We start from the raw sequence: 23,797 nt of genomic DNA on the forward strand, positions 1-23,797 counted from the left end.
TGAAAGATAGGGAAAATACCACTTACCACAAGCTCATAAAACTTTTACATAAGCAGTTCACTAATATGGGTGACCATAATGTATATGATAAAAGCTCCTCTCAAGCTTGGGAATATGTAGTCATTTGGGATGGTTTTCTGAAAGCTGTTAATAAGCTAAGTAAACCTATAGAAGCACATTTTAGTACTTAGAGTCTAGTTTTAGTAGAATCTGCATTCATCCATAGAAAGCAGTCTAGCAAATGTTAATAGTAAGGCCTGAAGTAGTTCCACAGATATCCATGTTCATATACTATTGTAAAATTATTTACTTTTCATATAAATATAGGCAAAGCATGCAGTCATCCATCTCTACAATGTAAAGTCTTTCAGGTATTAATGATAGATGTCTATTATTTCCATATCCTTAAAAAGAAATGTAGACATCTTTTCTACTTTATTTGTCCATCCATATTTGTAACTATTCTGCATTTTGAAATATGTTTTGCAAATTTTGCTATGATATTTAAGGCCCTTGGAATAATAACTTAAATCTGTTTAATCCATACTTTACCAGACTATTAAATAATTTGATCCCAACTTTTCCTTTTGATTACAGCATATTCTAAACTAGTTTAAAAGTAGTCACCTATTTTTCAGTGATCTCTGTGTGGCATTCTCAACACCCTTATATATAACTGCATATAGCCAATTGTAAATTACCCCTAAGGTAACAGAGCAAAGGAGTAGCACATGTGAAAAAAGACATTGTAGTTCAGTTTGAAAAACCTTACGGGTGGGCGTCTTAATATTGCTGTGGTATGGAAGACAAAGTACCCATCCATTACAGCATTTGAATTTAATAGCCTGTGTTAGTTAATTCATACTTAGGTTAAAGGAAGCCCAAGTCACTGGTCCAGATATCATACATGACAATGTCATACAAAGAAAAATTCTTTCAAAGTCACAGATTACAAAAGAGGGTGTTAGATCAAGGGAAGCTGAGTTTTTGTGAGTAATATGCTCAAGACTGTCGCTGTACTGGAAAAACAGCAAAGCAAATGTCCTGCTGAAAGGGATTTCTGTCGTGTTGTTTTTCTGTAGCTAAAGTGGTGACTCTTGCTGAACTAATCTGGAGTTGGAATACAGCCAGACTTCATCACATTGGCCAGTAAAGTTAGGAGACTTTTGCTTCCATCGAGGCCGATCAGGAAGGCTTTAGAAGGAAAACCAAAAAAAGCCTCTTTTGATAATAGCTGCGCAATCAGTAGTGGACTAAGCTATTATTGATTCTGGGCTGTATTCACTTATTATCATCTCCCTTTGCTTAGAATTGATTTGCATAATACTTTTCATCAGGGCCCTTACCTTTGCATATTATTTACATAGCTTATATGTGCATTTAATAAATGAAGTTGGTAGGGATGATTCTGCCACAAGTAACATGCTATTAACAAACATTTAAATAATTCGATGTTATATCCTTTGATTCTGGCCTCCTCTTCAAAAACAAATTTAAACTGAATGCAAAAGTTTTCTGATTCAAATCATGGCTAATGAAATTATTGGTTACTACTGGTTTCTAAAAGATGGAAATTTGGAAAGAGATTTTACTGTAAAATTATCCATATCTTTTCACACAGTTTTAGCTTTGGTAAAATCTGTTAATAAGCATCATTTCAATTCTGGCAGTACCAACAGAGATTGTTATCGTTTAAATTATTATTTCCCAACAACACTACGTATTGTACAATTTTTAGGGTGAATTTTCCTTAAGTGACCTACTCTATAAGGAAATAGTGGCATTTTTGTCTCCAAAGTTAAATCAAATTATAGAAGGCCAGATAAAAACATTCATTTCTATCTTTAATAGATTATAATGATTATAATGCTATTACCCTGTAAATAAGAGAATGGGATTGAAATTAATTGATCTCACTCTTGGCAAGAGATAGATGTATATTCATAAGAGTTGAAAGAAACATAATTTTTTATTTAGTATGTAAGACTGATTTCCTGAAGACATCCCACTGTGGAATGGTCTAACATCATTTCCTGAATAAATTTCCAAAGAAAGCTTTTAATCAATGGTCAGTTTTTTAAGAAGGGAAATCGGCCGGGTGCGGTGGCTCACGCCTATAATCCCAGCACTTTGGGAGGCCGAGGCGGGCGGATCACGAGGTCAGGAGATCGAGACCATCCCGGCTAACACGGTGAAACCTCGTCTCTACTAAAAATACAAAAAATTAGCCGGACGTGGTGGCGGGCGCCTGTAGTCCCAGCTACTCAGGAGGCTGAGGCAGGAGAATGGCGTGAACCCGGGAGGCGGAGCTTTCAATGAGCCGAGATTGCACCACTGCACTCCAGCCTGGGCAACAGAGCGAGACTTCGTCTCAAAAAAAAAAAAGTAGGGGTGCGGGGAGGGGAAATAGGGAAATCAACAAAAATACTGACTTTTGTGAATCTAGTAGATACATAATTCACAGTATCACCTTGGGTCAATTCGTTTTTCTTCTCAGTTAGGAACTAGCAGTAGGTCCACTGAATAGCTTTTTATTCTCTTCCCTTAGATCTGGCTCTCAACCTTCCAAATTTACTGATGTAGGGAAACTATGATTTACGTTAAAGTATTTAAAACACCTGTAAGGCACTTTGAACCTTTCACAAATATCCCTGAGCAAGAAGTTAGTATCCACATCTCCTTCCTAAAAGAGGATAAGCTGCTTAAAATTTTCAAAGGGAATTTCTTAAGAGGCTTTAGAGTATCATGGGTAGAAACCAGAAGCGAGGATACAAAGTGGAAGTGAAACTGGGACCTCCTGTGGCTCTTCACCCTTGTATTTCCATTCCTCAGCCACAGCTACATTAGGGCATGTGGCAGAGACTACAGAAGGCACTGTGCCAGGCAAGCAGTGCACAGATGTTAGCAGATGTTACAGTGTGGAGCCATCTCCAATGGAGCTGCCCATCAACACATAGAAATGTTGCTCTTACTGCTAGAAGCACAGTTACAGGAACCAGGACATTTCTTGGGGACCCTTATGGGACTCTCCATTGTAGCAAATAAAAATGGAAGTAGAGCTAGACTTTTGCTGTGCTCTCTCAAATCAAATGGGAAACTATGCACTAAAGTACAGAGTGTTTTTATGGAGCACACATAACATAGATTCCCTTCTCCCCTCTCACAATCAGAAATTAACCATACCACTTCTTAGAATCATTTCGGTTAACTTATTTTCTCATTGCTTCATTAACTTGCTAAATTTATTCTGAGGTTACATAAAAGGTTTAAACTTGCTATAAATAATACATCTGTACTAACTAAGAATGACAATATAAATCATTGAGTGCATACAATATAAATCATTGACTGGGTTTGATTTAAATTATTTCTGTTCTTTACATCAGTGATCAAAAGGAGCCACTTTAAAATATTTAATGTTAAATCTTTTCGGCTTTTTAGCAGCTTGCAGAGGATTCTTTGAGGATTCTTTATTGACTGCATATATGGAAGGTACTACCATTTGAGTGTCCCATTTTTTGTCTTCAAGAGTACATTTACATAGGCTATTTACTCCTCAAAATCACCCTATAAAGATAGTTGTTAATAACCCTAATTTAATAGATGAGAAAACTGAGACCTGATGAGGTTAGGTAACTTGCCCAAGGCCCATAACTATTAAATGACTACAGCCATAGTTTGAAGCAAGTCATCAGATTCGAGCCTGAACTTTTAACCAGCTGTTACAGCAATTGATTCTTAATACAGATGTTTAACAAAATTCTTCAAAACTCAGAAATATTTATAGAGTGATAAAGGCATACATTATACATTTTGAAGTAATTTGTTTCAGATTAATTTTCCTCAGAAAAGTCAATAGTGTTTCACTTTCTTTACCAGAGCTGAGTAAAATTCTGTATTTTATCTGATCTAAGATACATCAAGAAAAAATATCGTCAATTAAACTATGACTATGACAACTCTTTTAGGTTTACGTGGACGTAGATTTTAATATCAGCCTCTTTTGTACACATGTAATATATGTAAAATAAATGGCTTAAGGTGTTCTTATAACTTCATCATATGCAGGGTCCAGCTCTTCTGATTCACTTTATGACTACAATTTATGTCCATGTTTTTCACCTCAATATCATTTTTTTGTGCTATCAGTAACATTGGTGATACATTGTTTCTTTAAAAACTATTCTCGGCCAGGCACAGTAATGCCAACCCTTTGGGAGGCTGAGGCAGGTGGATTGCCTGGGCCCAGGAGTTTGAGACCACCCTAGGCAACATAGAGAAACCCTGTCTCTACAAAAAAAAAAAAAAAAAAAAAAAAAAAATAGCCAGGCGTGGTGGCACTTGTCTATATTCCCAGCTGCTTGGGAGACTGAGGTGGGAGGATCACTTGAGCCCAGGAGGTTGAGCCTGCAGTGAGCCATGATTGCACCACTGCACTCCTGCTTGAGTGACAGAGTGAGACCATGTCTCAAAAAACCAAAAACCAAGAAACTATTCTACTTTTATTTCTGGGATTTTCTTCCAATGTTTATTAAAAGTATTAGTACTTAAATTCTATTTCACTTCTAAACACTGTGTTTCCTAGAATATGACCAAGTGATTTCTAGTTCACTATAGGAACTTCCTGTAAAACTTCATCAGTCAACATATATCTCAGTCTGTTTACCTATAGCCAACTATATTGTATGTTGATCCAGACATGCCAGGCTATGTTGCAAAGGTGGTGGATTGTTAGGCAGAGAAGGAATCTGAGATGGAAAGTAAAACCTGGAGGATTATCAAGGCATACATTAAGAAAAAAACAAGGACCAGAGGAGGTGGCATTTAGAAGCAGGTGCCAGCAGGAGTATAAAGAATAGAACAGGGCCAGGCACAGTGGCTCATGTGTGTAATCCCAGCCCTTTGAGAGGCAGAAGCAGGAGGATCATTTGAGTCCAGGAGTTCAAGACCAGCCTGGGCAACATAACAAGACCTGCTTGCTTCAAAAAATTTAAAATTAGTCAAGTGTGGTGGTATGTACCTCTTGTCCCAGCTACTCCGGAGGCTGAGGCAGGAGGATTGCTTGAGCCCAGGAGTTCAGAGTTGCAGTGAGTTATGTTTGCACCACTGCACTCCAGCCTGGGCAACAGAGGGAGATCCTGTCTCTAAAAATAACAGGCCAGGTGAATAACAGGCCAGGTGCACTGTTGGGAGGCTGAGGAGGGTGGATCGCTTGAGTCCAGGAGTTTGAGACCAGCCTGGACAACACTGCAAAACTGCATCTGTACAAAAAAAAAAACAAAAACAAAAGCAAAAATTAGCCAGGTATGGTTGCATGCCTGTAGTCCCAGCTACTCAGGAGGCTGAGGTGGAAAGATTGCCTGAGCCTGGGGGAGGCAGAGGTTGCAGTGATCACATCACTGCACTCCAGCCTGGGTAACAAAGCCAGACCCTATCTCAAAATAATAAACTTTTTTTAAAAAAAAGAACAGAACAATGTAAACATCTGATGAGAGGATCCCAAGAAGTACTGTGTTTAGTAAGTTAATGACTTGCTGACAAATGGAGACTTTCAGTTATATCTAATAGAAAATTTCCTTCATATACTAGGCTATTTGCCTAGCAGGACCTGAAATCGCTACTCATTTAGGTCCTTTTGACAATAAGTATTATTTATAAATAATGCAAGAGTACTCTGTTTTCATTTCTTTCCTTTAAAAGGTTAACTTTTATAAAGAAAAATTCAGACCCTAAACTGTTGAAGATGTCATTAGTTTCTAAGATGACCTATTATAGCTTGGGGCCAACAGGCTGATATGAAAGCACCTAGCCCAGAAGGCGGCAGGCACACAAGTAGTTTTTTTTTTTTTTACGTTAAAATTTATTCATTCATTGCACAAATATTTATTTAGTGTTCCAGGCACTGAAAGAAGAAGCTGAAAAGAGGAAGATACAGGGAAGGTATGGGGGTAGGGGGTGGGGGCGTGACGGTTGAAAATTTACCTGTTGGGCATAGTGTTCAGTATTTGGGTGATGAATACACTAAAAGCCCAGACTTCACTACTATGCAATATATGCATGTAAGAAATCTGCATTTATACTCCCTAAATATATATTTTTTTAATGTTTAAAGATACAATTTCCTTGGGTTATATACTTTAATAGATAAGGAGTCCTGAGACCTATATAACTAGGCTATGGGGAATATGATGTATGACTAATACATGTGATACAGGATATGTTTGCACTTGTATTTCTCTTGGGCTTCTTGAATTTGTGTTTCTGTCTTTTGCTGACTTTGCCAATAATCTAGTTTCCTGTGATTATTTCCCTAAGTAGTCTTCCTGAACTGTACTCTTTCTCTTATTTTTCTCAAAGTCAGATTGCATAAATGTTAGACTTTCTAGTATTTCTCACAGGTTCCTGGGGCTCTATCAAATTTTTCTCCCATTTTTCTCTCTGATGTTCAAACTGGAAAATTTGTATTGATTAATCTTTAAGTTCACTGACCCTTTCCTTTCTCATTACCATTCTGCTATTGGGTCCATTCAGTGTATTTTTAAATTTCAGTTATTATATTCTTTAGTTCTGAATTTTCCATTTGATTCCTCCTTATATCTTCTATTTAATGGCTGAAACTTTCTCCCTTTCCAGTCCCTCCTATTGTATTTGCCCTTAGTTGTTATAGCATTTTCATAACTGCTTTAATGTCTTTGTGAGATAATTCCAACATCTGTGTCATCTCGTCACTGACGTTTATTGAACTATCATTGTCTACACAACTTCAGATTTTCCTCATTCTTTGTGTCAACTAATTTTGAATTGTATTCCAGATATTTTGTCTATTATGTTATGAGACACTGGGTCTTGTTTATATCCTATGGAGAATGTTGATATTGTTGTTTTAGGGGACCATAGTTAGTTAGGTTCAACAGTTGCAAGTTTCCATGAGCCTTCTGTGAGCTGCAGTTCCGATACCAGTTCAGTTTTCAAGTCTTCTTGCAGGGCTATTTGCATCTGTCCCATGTGTGCACTACACATTAACCAGTCTGAGACTTGGGTAATGGAATATGCCACTGTTCAGTTCTCAAAGTGTGTAGACTGTTAAGAGCAGATCCTCAAATGCACAGCTCAGGAATAAGCTTATAAACACAGATAACTTTAAGAGGTTGCTTTCCTGAGCTTATCTCACTCTGCAATGTTCCAAGTATTTTTTAGTAGGCTGGACGCAAATAGTTTTAAGTCAATATTGGTTGCTTCTGCGTTCACAGTTCTGGAATGGGAAGTGAGGAGACAACCCAGCAGGCAGATCCTGAGACAAGCAGTGCTGTGGAGTGCTTTCATAGTTAGGGATTGACCCCACTACTGATACAGAGAATAATGTTAAGAAAAAAACCTACTGCAACCTATTTATTTTAATTTAATTTAATTTAATTTAATTTTTTGAGATGGAGTCATGCTCTGTCGCCCAGGCTGGAGTGCTGTGGCATGATCTCCACTCACTGCAACCTCCACCTCCCAGGTTCAAGCAATTCTTCTGCCTCAGCCTCTCAAGTAGCTGGGATTACAGGCGTCTGCCACCACACCCGGCTAATTTTTGTATTTTTAGTAGCGATGGGGTTTCACCATGTTGGCCAGGCTGGTCTTGAACTCCTGACCTCAAATGATCCACCCGCCTTGGCCTCCCAAAGTGCTGGGATTACAGGCATGAGCCACTGCACCCAGCTGCACCCTGTTTTTAAATTGTTTTTTGAAAGAGTATCAGAATATTTTTCTCAGTTCTACATAATTAACATGCCTAAAAAGTACATGCAAGGCGTTACCATTATAGAGACTCTAATAATGGGTCCTAGGCCCTGGAGGAATGGGAGAGAGGCAGATTTCTTAGACTCTGCAAGTGACCATTCACATGTAGCATTCACTCTGCAGGTTAGATAAGTATATTGCTCATACATTAAGCTCTTATTTTGAAAATAGAGCCTTTTGAAGTACTTTTTCTTCTTGATTTTACATAGCTAATTTAATGAAGTTTAATATCTTCTCATAGAACAACTTTGACTTTATTTTTATTTTATTTTTGAGTCAGGGTCTCCCTTTGTCACCCAGGCTGGAGTGCAGTGGTGCCATCTTGACTCACTGCAGCCGTGACCTCTTGGGTTCAAGCAATCCTCTTGCCTTAGTCCCACAAGTAGCTGGGACTGTAGACATGTGCCACCACGCCCGGCTAATTTTTCTATTTTTGGTAGAAGTTGGGTTTCACCATGTTGCCCAGGCTGGCCTCGAACTCCTGAGCTCAAGCGATCTGCCCTCCTCTACCTCCCAAAGTGCTAGGATTATAGGCATCAGCCACTGTGCCTGGCCAGAACTTTGACTTTAGATAGGGAAAAACTGTAAAATTCCAGTTTAAGGAACCTTTCAAATGGTGTTTTTGAAGTGTTTTGAACTCCCTCTAGATTTGAAGCCAACAGGAAACCAGCTGGTCCATTTTGAAGGGAAACTTTACTGAACAGCCACAAGAATAAAGAATTGGTTTGCCCTTACTCCAGTGTTCAGACGTGAGATCATAATGGTGTTTCAGTATATTTTCTGAATCACTGGTCTCTCCAACTAAGCAATTTAGTGATTTCTTTGTGAACAGCTCTCTTAAGGTAAAACCACCAAAACTGTACCTATAAAAAAGAAACCAAATTAACAGAGAACCTCCCCAACAGTTCTAAACAAGTATTCCTGAAATGTGAGATGCTAACTGAAAATTCTGGTGTCAGAATTAATCCTAAGGTATTAATTGTTGCTAAATGTAAGTCTAATGGAGGAGAAATGTGATATCTTAGATTTGAATATTAAAGAAAGGAACTTTTTTTTTCAAAATTAATGTGCAAACGATTGAGAGGTATGGGTGTTTGGAATTTATTATAAGTTGAAGTTGTGTAGGGTATTCTAATAGGAGCATTTATTATACTTGATGAAAGGAATATATGAAGAAGCTACAAAGAGAACAGGGAAGATTGACAAAAATCAAAAACATTTTACTTCCTAAATTGTATTTCTTTTTTCTTTTCTTTTTTTTTTTTTTTGAGATAGAGTTTCACTCTTGTTACCCAGGCTGGAATGCAGTGGTGTGATCAGCTCACTGCAGCCTCTGCCTCCTGGGTTCAAGCGATTCTCATGCCTCAGCCTCCCTAGTAGCTGGGATTACAGGCATGCGCCACCATGCCTAGCTAATTTTCTATTTTTAGTAGAGACGTGGTTTCTCCATGTTGGTCAGGCTGGTCTCAAACTCCTGGCCTCAGGTGGTTCGCCCGCCTCGGCCTCCCAAAGTGCTGGGATTACAGGCATGAGCCACCATGCCTGGCCCTAAGTTGTATTTCATACTGCTCTAGAAAGACAGATTATTAAAGGAGCAGCTCATAAAATAGAAGAAGCAAGAATGTTCTCAGATTCAAATTTATAATACCTATGTTTTATTATAAAAATTTATTTTTGGTATCTAAGAAAAAAGAAAATTGTAAAAAGAAAATTATTTGAGACCCTGCCTCACTGCTTTTGGGCATATACCTAGAAGTAGAATTGCTGGATCATATAATTCTAAATTTTTGAGGAACAGCCATACTGTTTTCCACAGCAGCGACACCACGTTACATTCCTACCAACAGCGTACTAGGGTTCCACTTTCTCCACCTCCTCACCAACCCAACACTGATTTTGTTTTTTGATAGTGCCATCCTAGTGGATGTGAGGTGGTGTCTCATTGTGGTTTTGATTTGCATTTCCTTGGTGATAATGATGTTAAACATCTTTTCAAGTGCTTAGCACCTGTTTATTTCTCTTCTTTGGGAAAATGTCTATTCAAGTTCTTTGCTCATTTTTAAATTGTTATTGTTGAGTTATAGGAGTTATTTATATATTCTAGATATTAATCCCTTATCAGATAGATGATTTGCAAATATTTTCTCCCTTTCCATGGATTGCCTTTTCACTCTGTTGATTGTGTCCTTCGGCACATGGAAGTTTTTCATTTTTATGTAGTCCACCTTACCTGTTTTTTCTTTTGTTGCCTGTGCTTTTTTGATGTCATATTCAAGAAATCATCGCAGATCCAATGTCACAAAGGTTTTCTCCTTTTTTTTTTTTTTTTGAGACATCTTGCCCTGTCACCTAGGCTGGGGTGCAACGGAGCAGTCTTGGCTCACCACAACCTCCGCCTCCCCGGTTCAAGTGGTTTTCCTGTCTTAGCCTCTGGAGTAGCTGGGACTGCAGGTATTCACCACCATGCCTGGCTAATTTTGTATTTTTAGTAGAGATGGGGTTTCACCATGTTGACCAGGCTGGTCTCAAACTCCTGGCCTCAAGTGATCTGCCCACCTTGGCCTCCCAAAGTGCTGGGATTATAGGCATGAGCCACCATGCCTGGTCATTACATTGATTTTTGTATGTTGAACCATCTTTGCATTCCAGGAGCTCTTCAATTTTTTTTTTTTTTTTTTTTTTTTTTTTTCTCAAGACAAAATCTTGCTTCATCAACCAGGCTGGAGTGCAGTGGCACGATCTTGGCTCACTGCAACCTCTGCCTCCTAGGTTCAAGCAGTTTTCATGCCTCAGCCTCCTGAGTAGCTGGGATTACAGGCGCCCACCACCACATCCAGCTAATTTTTGTATTTTTAGTAGAGACAGGTTTTGCCATGTTGGCCATTCTGTTCTCAAACTCCTGGCCTCAAGTGATTCACTCATGTTGGCCTCCCAAAGTGCTGGGATTAAGGCATGAGCCACCCCCTTGGCCTCTTCAATTTTTAAATAGTGTTGTTCAAAGAGAAGTTTTTAAGTTTATGAAGTTCCTGTGATCAGTTTTTTTAATGGACCATGTTTTTGGTATTGTATAATATCTAAGAAATTTTTGCCTAACCCAAGGTCACAAAGAATTTTTTCAAGTTTTATAGTTTTATATTTTATAGAAGTTTTATATTTTTAATTTGCGTATAGACTATGAGATATGGGTTGAGATTTATTTATGTTTGTATGTGGTTATCCAATTGTTTTAGCACCATTTGTTTAAAAGACTGTTATTTCTCCTTCGAATTATCATACCTTTGGACCTTTTATAATTATCTTCATTTTAATAATTTTCATCTCTTTGTGTAGATCTACATTTCTCTCTGGGGTCATACTCTCACTTAAAGAACTTTCTTTAATATTTCTTGTAGGACACATCTTCTAGTAATAAATTATCTGAGCTCTTGTTTACCTGAAAAACTCTTTATTTCACCTTCATTTTGAAAGATATTTTTCCTATGTGTAGAATTCTAGGATGAGGATTGTTTTCTTTCAACACTGTCACTCCACTGTCTTCTGGATTGCATCATCTGTGATGAAGTATTACTATGCAGTAGTCCCTCCTTAACCACAGGGGATATATTGCATACTCCCAGTGGATGCCTGAAACCATGGATAGTAGTGAACCCTATATGTAGGGTTTATGTTTATGTTTTTTTCTGTAGATACATACCTGTGATAAAGTTTAATTTCTACAGTAGGCACAGTAAGAGATTAACAACATGAACTAATAATAAAATAGGACAATTATAGGAATATACTGTAATAAAAGTTATGTGAATGTGGTCTCTCCCTCTCTCAAAATATTTTATCATACTGTAATATTTTCAGAATATAGTTGACCATGTGTAACTGGAACCACAGAAAGAGAAACAATGAATAAGGAGCTACTGTAATTGTTATTTTTGTTCCTGTATGTATAATATGTTCTTGTACTTTTTGCATCTGTGGTTTCATGTCTTTTATTTTTTGAAAATACTCAGCCTTTATGTCTTCAGATATTTCCTCTGCCCTTCTCTCTTCTCCTTCTATGATTCTAGTTAAACATTTGTTAGACAGTTTACATGGCCCTTCATATCTTAGAAACTCTTTTTCTTTTTTCTCTTTGTGTTTCAGTTTGGCTGATTTCTCTTGATCTGTTTCCATGTTCCATGTTCACCGACTTTATGCAACTGTGTGAAGTTCACTGAGCCTGTCAAAGGCATTCTTCACCTCTGTTGTTATGTTCTGTATTTCTAACATTTCTGTTGGGTTCTTTCCCATAGTTTTCATTGCTCTGCTAAAATTCACAATCTGAGTGAACGTGATGTCCTTCTTTCCACTAACACCTTTAACATTGCTATCTTACTTCCTTGATTTATTCAAGATCAAGATCAGATTAATCTCTGAGTATGATTCTGTTGATTGCTTTCTTTCTTGACAGTGAGGAGTGTTTTTTTTTCTTGCTTTTTGATACATCTTGTAATTTTTTTTTTTTCATTGAATGCTAAACATTGTGTGGAGGACAGTAATGATGAACACTATTTCCTCCTAGAAATGGGTATGACTCTTCTGCTAGGCTGTTAATATGAAAGTTAGTCCATTTGGGGGTTGAAAGGGATTTTGATTTTGTCGTTGGTATGGTTACTATGAGTATGCTATAGCCTTTAAACATCTCTAACATTACCTTGTGCTTAGGATTGCTAGAGGGTTCTACGCACTGCTCGACACTCATCTTTTGGTCTTTTTTTGTGTGTGTGCACACCTCAAAGAAGGTCTGTCTCTACAGTCTTGACCTTCCTGCAATGGAAGGCTGCTATAATAGATGACAGAATGGGGTTCTCTGTTGTTTTTGTCCAGCCTCAGTCTTGGGTAGACCCTTTGTCCCAGGATCTCAGAAATGAGGCTTTCTCAGTGATCCTGCCCCTCTCCCAGTAACAGGTAAATTCAGCCTTGTGATAGTTGAGAGTCTTGTGTAGGAGTTTCCTGCCTCTGTCCCACAGGTTAGAGACCTCTGAATCCAGGACTATTTTCTGTTCCTCTCACAGAGTTACAGTGTTTTATTCTCTTTGCCCCCAGCCATAACAGGTCTTCACCTGAATCCAGGTTAAGTGGGAGAATGACAGGATTTAGGGGTATCCTTCTCCCATTGGTTTAAGATTTTGGTCCTGTGGAGAAGAAGGGTCTTGGCTAGACTTTGTGAATTTCCCAAATGGAAGTCTGTCCCCTCTTCCAGGATCCTTTCTCTAGTCTCTCTCTCTGCCTCTACAATCTTTCTCCTGAGAACCTGATAGAAGTCTGTGGTAAAGAGCCTGCAAGAGGGTACAAATTCCCTTTTGTATCTCTGGCTCCCAAGAGCCTTAGAAATGCTTGTGGTAGCCATCTTGCTCATAAGTACCACTCCAAACATGAAATTGTGAAGTTATCTTCTTGATACAGGTAGAAAATAAAATGATTACACTTAACCTAGATTTTATCATTAACGTATAGTATATTTCAAGATTTTACCAGAGTTGTATCTTAAACTTGAGCTTCCTTGGGTCTAAATACCAACCAAATATGAAAATACTGGAAAATGCTAGGATGAATTTGAAGAATCTACTAACCTACTTTAAACATATATTTCAACAGTCAAGTGTTTTAAAATAATTGATATGGTGTTATAACTACCTAGACTACTCATATAAAAAGTACTTCTGCCAATCGGTATTAACTTGTAAATTACACCAAAGCAAGGCAACTTGTTCAGGAATACCAACCTTTTCTTAAACAGGTTTGTTGTAGATTCTCCATGTTCCAGGTCTACAGTGTTTTATAGATGAAATCCCTGTTACCGTATATGCATGCCTGATAAGTTTAAAATGGGAGTCAAGAAACTCCATATGATTCTACTACCCAAAACTAGTGTGAAATTCTATCCCTGATGTGAGAGCTAAAATATTTATATTTGAGGTTTTTATTAGTGTTGAAAGTTTTATTAAAATTAGTGTTATAAAATTTACTACTCATTAATTGATTTGATCTGAGGTTAGCCTTGCACTTATTTCATAGTGAATACCTTTACTTTTCATTTAGTGCATTGACTAAGCATGCACAGACTGGCAAGCACCAGGTTTTGCTGGTAAGTGAAAGGATGGGTGTAATAACTGGAAAATACTTGTTGGAGAAAACTTGAATCAATGAAAGGAAAAAATGCAATCTGATAAACAGATTCTGAATATAGAAAAAATTGGACAAAAATTCATAGAAAAAAATGAGAATCTGATTGAGAAGAAGAGCTCATCACAGAAAAGCCAGCTTGATTAGAACAGGAAATATAATCCATGTACTTCAATTCAGGAAGATGGGGCAAATTGATAGGTTACATAGTGTGGGTTTAAAAAATTATGTTTTTTAGTTTGCTTGAGTTGTCCTAAAAAATGCTGTAGACTGCATGGCTTAAACTATAGAAATCTATTTTCTCATAGTTCTGGAGGCTAGAAGTCTGAGATCAAGGCGTCTGCAGGGTCATTTCTTCCGAGGCCTCTCTCCTCATCTTGTAGATGGCTGTCGTCTCTTTTTATGTTCATGTGTCTGTGTCCTAATCCCCTCCTCTTGTAAGGACACCATTTATACTGGATTATGGCCCACCCTAATGACCACATTAAACCTTAATTACCTCTTTAAAGACTCTATCTCCAAATGCAGTCATACTGTGAGATCCTGGGAGTTAGAACTTCAATATATGAGTTTTGGAGGGACACAGTTCAGCCTCACACACAGAATCGAAGAGGCAATCAGGACCGGGCACGATGGCTCACGCCTGTAATCCCAGCACTTTGGAAGGCCGAGGTGGGTGGATCACCTGAGGTCAGGAGTTAGCGACCAGCCTGGCCAACATGGTGAAACCCTCTCTCTACTAAAAATATAAAAAAAAAAAATAGCTGGGCATGGTGGTGGGCATCTCCCAGCTACTTGGGAGGCTGAGGCAGGAGAATCGCTTGAACCTGGAAGGCGGAGGTTGCATGAGCTGAGATTGTGCCATTGCACTCCAGCCTGGGCAACAAGAGCAAAACTCCATCTCAAAGAAAGAAAGAAAGAAAAGGCAGAATGTCAGGATCCTCTTGAACAGTACTGTTCAGTAGAACTTTTTGTCATGATGAAATGTTCTGTTATCTTTGCTGTCCAGGGTGGTAGCCACCAGTCTTGTGTGGCTGTTGAGTGCATGAAATGTGTCTCACATTCAAAGCTGAATTTTTTACTTTAATTTGGAACTATTACATTTAAATAGCCACATGCTAATATTTGGATAATACAGATCTTGACTGATCTATTTATTTGACATATAAAGAACTGAGAACCAAAGTGCTTGAGTGTTGGGTCCGAGGTTACACAGATAATTACTGAATACTTGTGATGTAAGCAGTTATAAAATGCTTGATGGATTTTACTGTCTAGTGACTATAAAATAAAACCCACATAAATATAATAGAAAAACACCCTCATTTTAAAATTATTTCTCCTGCTATAAATACGTGGTAATCCATTTTACTTTATAATTGTGTGATTTTGACAAATGGATTTTAGGAGTAAATAATCGTTTTTTCTTCTAGTTAATCTTTAAAGGTGTTTGCTATTGACATGTAACAAGTGTTTAAATTAGCTCACTAAGATGTCAATCATCAGATTGAAGTTTCCATTTAAATAAAACGCATCTCTATAGGGGAAAAACTGGTAGGTGGTTTAAAGAAAAATCTATAATTCAGTTAGAGCAGGTGAATCCATGCATGCTTTTTTCAGAAGACATGAATCTGAAAAATCATTTCACAAAGGAAGAATAAGAAAAGAGCTTTCTTTTTCAGGATAGAAATGGATTGTTAAATTAATAGCTTAGCTTGTTGCTTGATTGTATCCTTTCATGTTTTGATGATATTTTCTCACTTAGTAAACTTTAGGAATATTTTTAACTTTTCATTTTAAACTAATTTTAGACTTATAGAAAAATCACAGAAACTGTACAGAGTGCCCGTATACACTTCACACAGCTTCCCTTAATGTTAACATCTTGTGTAACCATAATACAATGATCAAATCCAGGGCAGTAGCATTGATACAATACTACTAACTAACCCTCAGTTTTCACCAATGTTCCCTTTCTGTTCTAGGAACCTACCTAAGATCCCACCTTGCATTTAACTGTTATTTCCTGTTTCCTTCATTTTCTTCACGTTTGAAGAGTTTCAGTTATTTTACAGATTGTCCCTCAGTTTGGGTTTATATGATATTTTCTCATTATTTGACTGAAGTTACGCATTTATTGCAAGAATACTACAGACACAATCTTGTGTCATTCTCTGTACATCATATCAGGGGGTTCATGATGCTAATATGTCATATTTCTGGTGATGAACTTTAGAAATCTTGGTGATGAAAACTATGCTTTTTAAATAAAATATATGCTAAAATTACTATAAAATATCAATCCATCAAATTTACCCTAGAATACAAATGATTTATCAAACCCCCAAAAAATGGTGATTGAAGAAAGCTATAAGCCTCACTAGTTAGTTAATGGGATGAGGTTAGTAGAATTTAACTAATAGAAATAAACTTCAATAATGAGAAAGAGAAACAACTTTTTTCTTTCTAATGAGGCAATTCTTCACTGGAAAGTTAAGAAAGGAATTTTCAAGAGGAGTCTTTCCAACTAAAAGAATTGTCTTATAGTAGAAAATTGTTTTAGTTGAGGTACTTAACTGTAGTAGCTTATCAAGTAGAATATTAAATGAGGAAAAACGGTGATTGCTTTTGTCTTCTTCTATTTATGACACTGGAATTATATCAGAAGTCAAGTCTTTAGAACCAGTTTGTAGGCATAGGCTTTCCTATGAAATCAGTTTATTGTAGCAAATGTTTATATTTTTGACATTTTAAGGTCCTGAATAAGATGAAATAAATCAAAAACAATTTGAAAAGAAATACTACATTACATATCCCAAACCTTATGACATTTAAGCATCCTCATATGTTTTCATTAAGGAATAACATTGTACTTTAGGGTTTGACACACGTAAAAAATGTAATACATTGTTAGGTTTTTTTAGTAGATGTTTTTCAGGCTATAATGTTTATTCCTTAAAAGAGAATGGGTGGAAACTCTTCTGTAGATAACTGTATCTGTCATAATGAAGGTTGGAAACATTCTATGTTAAGCCTGGTACTTGAGTACTTTTTATATTTCTTCACTTGCCAGGTTTTCTTTACTAGGAATATTTTGGTAAAGTATTTGTGTTTTTTAGTATTTTGGGGTTGTCTTTGAAAACATTCTTAGGGCTGGTCACAGTGGCTCACGCCTGTAATCCCAGTACTTTGGGAGGCTGAGGCAGGTGGATCACCTGAGGTCAGGAGTTCAAGACCAGCCTGGCCAACATGGCGAAACCCCGTCTGTACTAAAAAAATATAAAAAAATTAACTGGGCATGGTGGCGTGTGCCTGTAGTCCCAGCTACTCAGGAGACTGAGGCAGGAGAATCGCTTGAACCCAGGAGGCGGAGGTTGCAGTGAGCCAAGATTGCGCCACTACACTCCAGCCTGGGCGACAGAGCGAGACTCCATCTCAAAAAAAAAAAAAAAAAAAGAAAAGAAAACATTCTTAGACTATAAACCCTACAATAGAACTGAGTCTTGCTGTCCCTTCAAGGTAACAGTAGTTGGTGTAATGGATAGAATTTTCTTTTTGTTTTATTTCAGTTCAGCAATCAGCAAACATTGGGAGGCTGAACTGGCTACCCTCAAAGGAAATAATGCCAAACTCACTGCAGCCCTGCTGGAGTCCACTGCCAATGTGAAACAATGGAAACAGCAACTTGCTGCCTATCAAGAGGAAGCAGAACGTCTGCACAAGCGGGTAATTTCAGGGCTGATGTCTATAGGGATTTAGGGCTAACAGGTTTTCTTGATCAGAAGAAATTTGCGTGTAGATTCAGCACAGGGATATCTTCTAGTTCTAGGATGTCAGAACATAGATATGGGTTGTATGATATGCGTTTGTTTGATTAAGAAAAATATTTTCCATAGTTTAGTGAGAATGAAGAATATACGCCTTTTGAAGTCAACAAACCATGTTGATTCCCCATATTATCCATGGGGACTAGCAGTAATGCACAAAGTACATAAAAGCACTAATGTATTAGTGCTAGTTGATTAGTACTGACATGGTAGTTAAAGTGTGTGCTGAGAAAAAATTCAGGGAGTAGTTTAATTAGAATTTCAGCTTTGGGTGTTGACGGTGAAGCGGGAATGCTTTTTTCCTGAGTTGTTCTGGGGAGGGGATTCTCCATTTCTGGTTTACAAGACCAGAGTATTCCAGAGTGCGAATTCCAGTTCTGCCGGTTATTATCTGTATGATCTTTGATAAGTTATTTCCTTCTTCCAGCTCAGTATTCTCATCTGTAAAGTAGGAATAATAAGTACTCTGTACAATTCCTGTGAAGATTAATTGAATACTTAATTGGCATGTAGTTGCACTGAGTCAAAAGTATGTATTCTGTACAATTCCTATGAAAATTTGTTGAGACACTTAATTGCCATGTAATTGCACTGTCTCAATGAGTTGCAGTGAGTCAATGAGCTGCTTTTATTATTTTCTTTTTAAAGAAGGAACAATTTGAAAAATACAAGTAGAAAATTATTAACTTTGGTAATATTAGAGATTTGGTGCAGAAAAAGAAAACCAGAAATTTCAATACCATTAATATCAGAAGCCCAGATAATTACTTGTAAAGTGTTTTAATGCTCTCAGGCCAAGAGTTTGAGATTAGCCCAGGCAACATGGCAAGACCCCATCTCCATTTAAAAAAAAAAAAATTTTTTTTTTTTAGTTAACCAAGCATGGGGACACACGCCTGTAGTCCTAGCTACTTGGAATGCTGAGTGGAAAGGATTGCTTGAGCCCAGGAATTGGAGGCTGCAGTGAATTATGATAGCTCTACTGCACTCTAGCTTGGGTGACAGAGCAAGACTCTGTCTCTAAAAAACAAAAAACAAAAAAAAGAAGTTTTTTTTTTTTAAATTCAAGGCATTGAAGTGCTTCACCCAACAGATGCCTTTAATTTCTCCTTTTAAAAAAAATTCCAAGCTGGGCACATTGGCTCACACCTATAATCCCAGCACTTTGGGAGGCTAAGGAGGATGGATTGCTTGAGCCCAGAAGTTCAGGACCAGCCTGGGCAACATGGTGAAACCCCATCTCCACTAAGAATACAAAAATTAGCTGGGTGTGATGGCATGTCCCTATAGTTCCAGCTACTTAGGAGGCTGAGGTGGGAACATCACTTGAGCCCAGGAGGCAGAGGCTAAAGTGAGCTGAGATCACGCCACTGCATACTCCAGCTTGGGTAACAGAGCAAGGCCTTATCTCAGAAAAAAAAAAAAAAAAGAAAGAAAGAAAAGGAAATGGAGTTGAGACAGAGTGGAAATGTTAGAAACTTGAGTAAATGTTATTCTATCCTGTGTGTAAAAATTAACTTAAGAGAGGTGGGGGAAAGGAGAGTTGTTTAATGGGTATAGACTTACAGTTTTGTAAGTTAAAAAAGTTCTGGAGATCTGTTTCACAGCAATGTGAATATAAATACTTAACACTATTGAACTATACACTTAAAATGACTAAGATGATAAATTTTATGTTATATGTTTTTTACCACAATAAAAAAAATTTATGACAATTGTCATAGCCAGAAAATATTAAGGAGCTATCATGTCTCCTTATTGTGTAATCTCTGCCCTTAAGAAATTTTCTCTTTAAATAGTCAATTGAATATTAAAGAACTTAAGAAACATAATATATTTATTTACTCACATATTTTCAGTTTCCACTGTGCTTCTTTCCTGTAGATCTGAATTTCTATCAGGTATTGTTTCCCTTCAGCCTGAATAACCTCCTTGAGCAGTTTTTGTACTCCAAGTGTACTGCCAACAAATTATCTCCACTTTTATTTAGATAAATTTTGTCTTGATTATAAGTTACATTTTACTGTTTTTTCAGAAAAATGACTAGTCATTTTTAATTTTGTATTGGACATTGCAAATGAGATGTTGTAGAGACCACAGATTTTGTTATTTTTGAATAATGTTGAGTTTTTGTTTCAACAGGCAGTTATTTGGAGATTATCTTGAATTTGTGGAGTTGTGTACTTATGCTTTGTTAGAATTCATGTATTTCAATTTTGCTGTAACCCTAGGGTAAATCACGTTGTCCTAGGAAATCTTTATCTCTAAGACATAACCCTTTCCAAGGTTTCACTGCAAAGCTTGAGGTATTTACCAAGGCCCTCTAATTTAGCAGGGACTAGCAGAACTTCAAACTGTCATCTCTGTTGAGCACCATCGCAGTTTAGTTCTTTCAGCCTTCCAGCTCTTTTCCTACTCCTAGTTGTTCCAGGTGTTCTGCAGAGTCCTAAAATTCTCAGGCTTCTCAGAGAAATAAGACTATGGATTTCTGCTTGTTCAGTCAAGCAATGCAGCCAGACTGCAGAGTACCTTCAGGCAAAAAGATGTGGAAATCACCCAAAGTGACTGCTTTCTTGCAGTCTTTTGCCCAATTTGGTTACTCACCAGGTCCTTCAAACAGTTGACTTTTACATTTTGCCCACAATTTGCAATTGTTATCTATAGGAAAGTTACTCCAATAAAAACTATTTCATCATTATCAGAATTGGAACTCCCCTTAAGGAATTTATTATATAATGAGACAAAACAAATACACATTAAACAATAAGTGAAATAATTCCCTAGATTTTTGAACAGATGCTTGGTTTTGTGAACCAGAGGAGAGCCTTGAAGACTTGAGCAGATAGGAATGGCTTTCTGGAGAAAGTACATGCTGAGCTAAGAGTTAAGGGTTTGGTTAGGTCCGAATGGTTTTCAGAGGCAAGAGAGGACATTCTAGTTAAATCAACAAGTTGGGAATGAATATCACTTGTTCTTAGGACAAGGAGATTTGCCTGCTTTTAGTTGGAAGTACTCACTGAGTATCTTGGGCAGTGTGGATGGTTGAGAAGGTTGGGGCCAATATACAGAGGATCTGAGGGTTTAGATCTGATACCGTAAAAAAGATGAGCTGCTGAAAGTCTTTGAATGGTAGAATCACAGGAATGAAAGATGAATCTTAGCAATTTGCAGAATAGACAAAAAAAAGGTTATAATTAAGTCCACTGGGAGGCTGTTGGTTTTGTTCAGGTCTGGATGATAAGGGTTTGTAACGAGGCTATTAGTACATGAGAAGAAAGGAAGAAAATTATATAAGAGAGAGAATCACAGAATGTAGAGGGTAATTTGATATTTGGAAAATGCCAGGGAGAGGGATTTACTCTGTTTCTTTAATAATCTAGAATTTATTATCTTCTAGTAAACCAGAATTTTATAAGCACATGATATATGTAAAGAACTGTGATAGGGTGTGTGCGTGCATGTGTGTGTGTGTGTGTGTGTATTTATATTGACTTCTGTCTATTGCTGATTCTAGTTTTAGATGGTATAACTTGAAGGACAGTGCCCCTCTCTGTTCTCTCAAAAAATACCAAGTGCTCATTAAAAGTTATATTACTCTTTGGGCCCCCAGTAAATTCTTATTGACTAACAAAATTTTATCTTACCCGTAAGAGACACTATTGATGTAAAGTCATTCCAGTATCTAATGATTTAAGTTGTATTTTAAGCCTATTTTCTCTTCCAGATTCTCTTACATGTTGGAAATGTATTTGAAAAAATTCTCACTTCTGCAAGGCCAGTTTTCAGAACCCATATTGAATTTGGAGGCTACAGATGAAGGACAGATGGTCATATCTGATCTCGAATATGTTTTTGGAAGAAATTTTTAAAGAAGACTTTCATTATAGGGATTCTCTACTGTCATTAATCACTTAATTTAAGTTATCCTAACCTTTCTATGACTAAGCCATGTAAATGATTATTTTTCCCTTTTCCTAGTTTTATATCTTTGAAGAATCTATTCACTCTACCTTGAGTGTCTTAATATTTCTCAAAATTAATTTTTATATATTTATTCAGAATATACTATTCACTTATTTGGGGCTATGTATTTAGCAAGAAACTCTTTAAAGTTGAAATTTAAGTTAATCTGTGTTCTCATTTAATTTTAGGTGACTGAACTTGAATGTGTTAGTAGCCAAGCAAATGCAGTACATACTCATAAGACAGAATTAAATCAGACAATACAAGAACTGGAAGAGACACTGAAACTGAAGGAAGAGGTATTTGCTGCTTTTTACTCATCTGTAATCTAGCTAACATGTTTGTACAAAGTATTAGATTCCATGTCAAATTTAAAAGTATTTTATGGAATAAAGTCAGGTTGTGACCTTTTTTTAGGATGAAATTTTTCTTGAGTGGTATTAAGCTTGCTCATATTTTCTCTATCCTTATTTCTGTTATTATGAACTGTGGTGAGGCAGTCAGACCGAGATACCACCTATTGCCTTCCAGATGAGAGTTGCATTTATACGGTCAACAGAAAATCATTAGGGGTTAAATGGATTTTAAAAGCTGTTGGTTTCTCTGGGTTCCAGTCAAAACTTTAATATCTTAGGAAAGAATTATATCCACAAAGCTTGAAGCAACATTAAAATGTTCAGATTGTTATTTCTAAGCATTGCTGTACCAGAAGCACCAAGTTAGACTTGTTGCTGTTGCTTAAGATTATTGTTCTAGACAACGTACATATAAAGATGAATTCATCCCTCTAAAAGTCAATATGAAGGAATGTTTTTAAAATCATCTTTTTCTAAGAACTAGAACAATAATTTCAGGGAAAAACAAGACCTTCCCTTGCCTTGATATAGTTTGAATGTTAAGACATTGCTCTGTCTTTTCTAGGAAATAGAAAGGTTAAAACAAGAAATTGATAATGCCAGAGAACTACAAGAACAGAGGGATTCTTTGACTCAGAAACTACAGGTGAGCTGTAGTAAAAATTGTTATTCACTTCTGCATAGAAAGGCATCATTTTTTCACATAGCACTGACTTTTTTTCTGAGACTCCATTTTGTAGGTTTTGGTCATTTTTCTTTTCCAGGACTTCTGATTCATGCCTAATCTTTGATTTTTAAAAAGTTACTTGATAACTTCATCTATGTAGCTTATAATTATCATAGATGGTCATTTATAAATTGTAAATTATTTAGTAAATCCTTTTGGAAATTTCTACTTTTAATTAAAAAAAATACTCTGGGTTTGGGCATGGTGGCTCATACTTGTAATTTCAGCACTTTGGGATGCTGAGGAGGAGGATCACTTGAGCCAAGGAGGTTGAGGCTGCAATGAGTCATAATCACACCACTATACTCCAGCCTGGAACAGAGTGGGATCCTGTCTTAATAAAAAGAAAGAGAGAGAGAGAGAAAGAAAGAAAAGAAAGAAAGAAAACCCTGAATTTAAAGAAAAATTTGCAAATTGATTTCATTCAATTTGGGAACATTATTATTATTATTATTTTGTTTTTACAATGTACTAATGTATGAATTATACCAATAGTTGTGCCCTAATGGAACACAAATTAGTACTTTTCATTCTTCAGTGTAATTAATTTTACTCACTTTTTTCTGCATAAATAGTATTCTTCCTGATTCCAGTGTACAAAAAACATCATGTGTCAGTGGTAGTCAGACATGGTAAGGGAAGATTTCTCAGAATTTATTACCAAAGTCTTCTCTTGCCAGCTCAGGCAGTTTTCTTACACCCTCAGGGTTAGGTGCCTCAATAAAGAAGGGTTAGGATGACTTTGGAGTAGAAATAAGTATATGTATAGAGTGAGGAATCTGAGATAAGGCATAATAAGAGGGACCTGAAAGCCCAGGATTGGAAAGAGGACCTAGATTATAATAAGAACAGCCAACATTTATTGAGTGCTTGCAACATATCTGACACTGGGCTTAGCACTTTACCTGTATTATGCATTTAATCCACGTAACAGTCATAATAACCCAGATGAAGAAACTGAAGCTTGGAGAGGTTAACTT

General features: G+C 36.9%; 1 protein-coding gene across 6 annotated transcripts in view; it reads left to right on the forward strand.

The window, feature by feature from the left end:
• Window positions 1-23,797, forward strand: part of HOMER1 (homer scaffold protein 1) — a 142,500-nt gene that overhangs the window by 95,433 nt on the left and 23,270 nt on the right. For all 6 annotated transcript variants that reach the window (XM_054684276.2, XM_016953092.4, XM_016953093.4 and 3 more), the window contains 3 exons: window positions 17,514-17,670; window positions 21,923-22,033; window positions 22,656-22,736. In XM_054684276.2, the coding sequence (XP_054540251.1) occupies window positions 17,514-17,670; window positions 21,923-22,033; window positions 22,656-22,736 (349 nt within the window). The remainder of the gene's footprint in view (window positions 1-17,513; window positions 17,671-21,922; window positions 22,034-22,655; window positions 22,737-23,797) is intronic.

Source organism: Pan troglodytes, chromosome 4 (assembly GCF_028858775.2).
Source record: "Pan troglodytes isolate AG18354 chromosome 4, NHGRI_mPanTro3-v2.0_pri, whole genome shotgun sequence".
Taxonomy (NCBI): Eukaryota; Metazoa; Chordata; class Mammalia; order Primates; family Hominidae; genus Pan; species Pan troglodytes.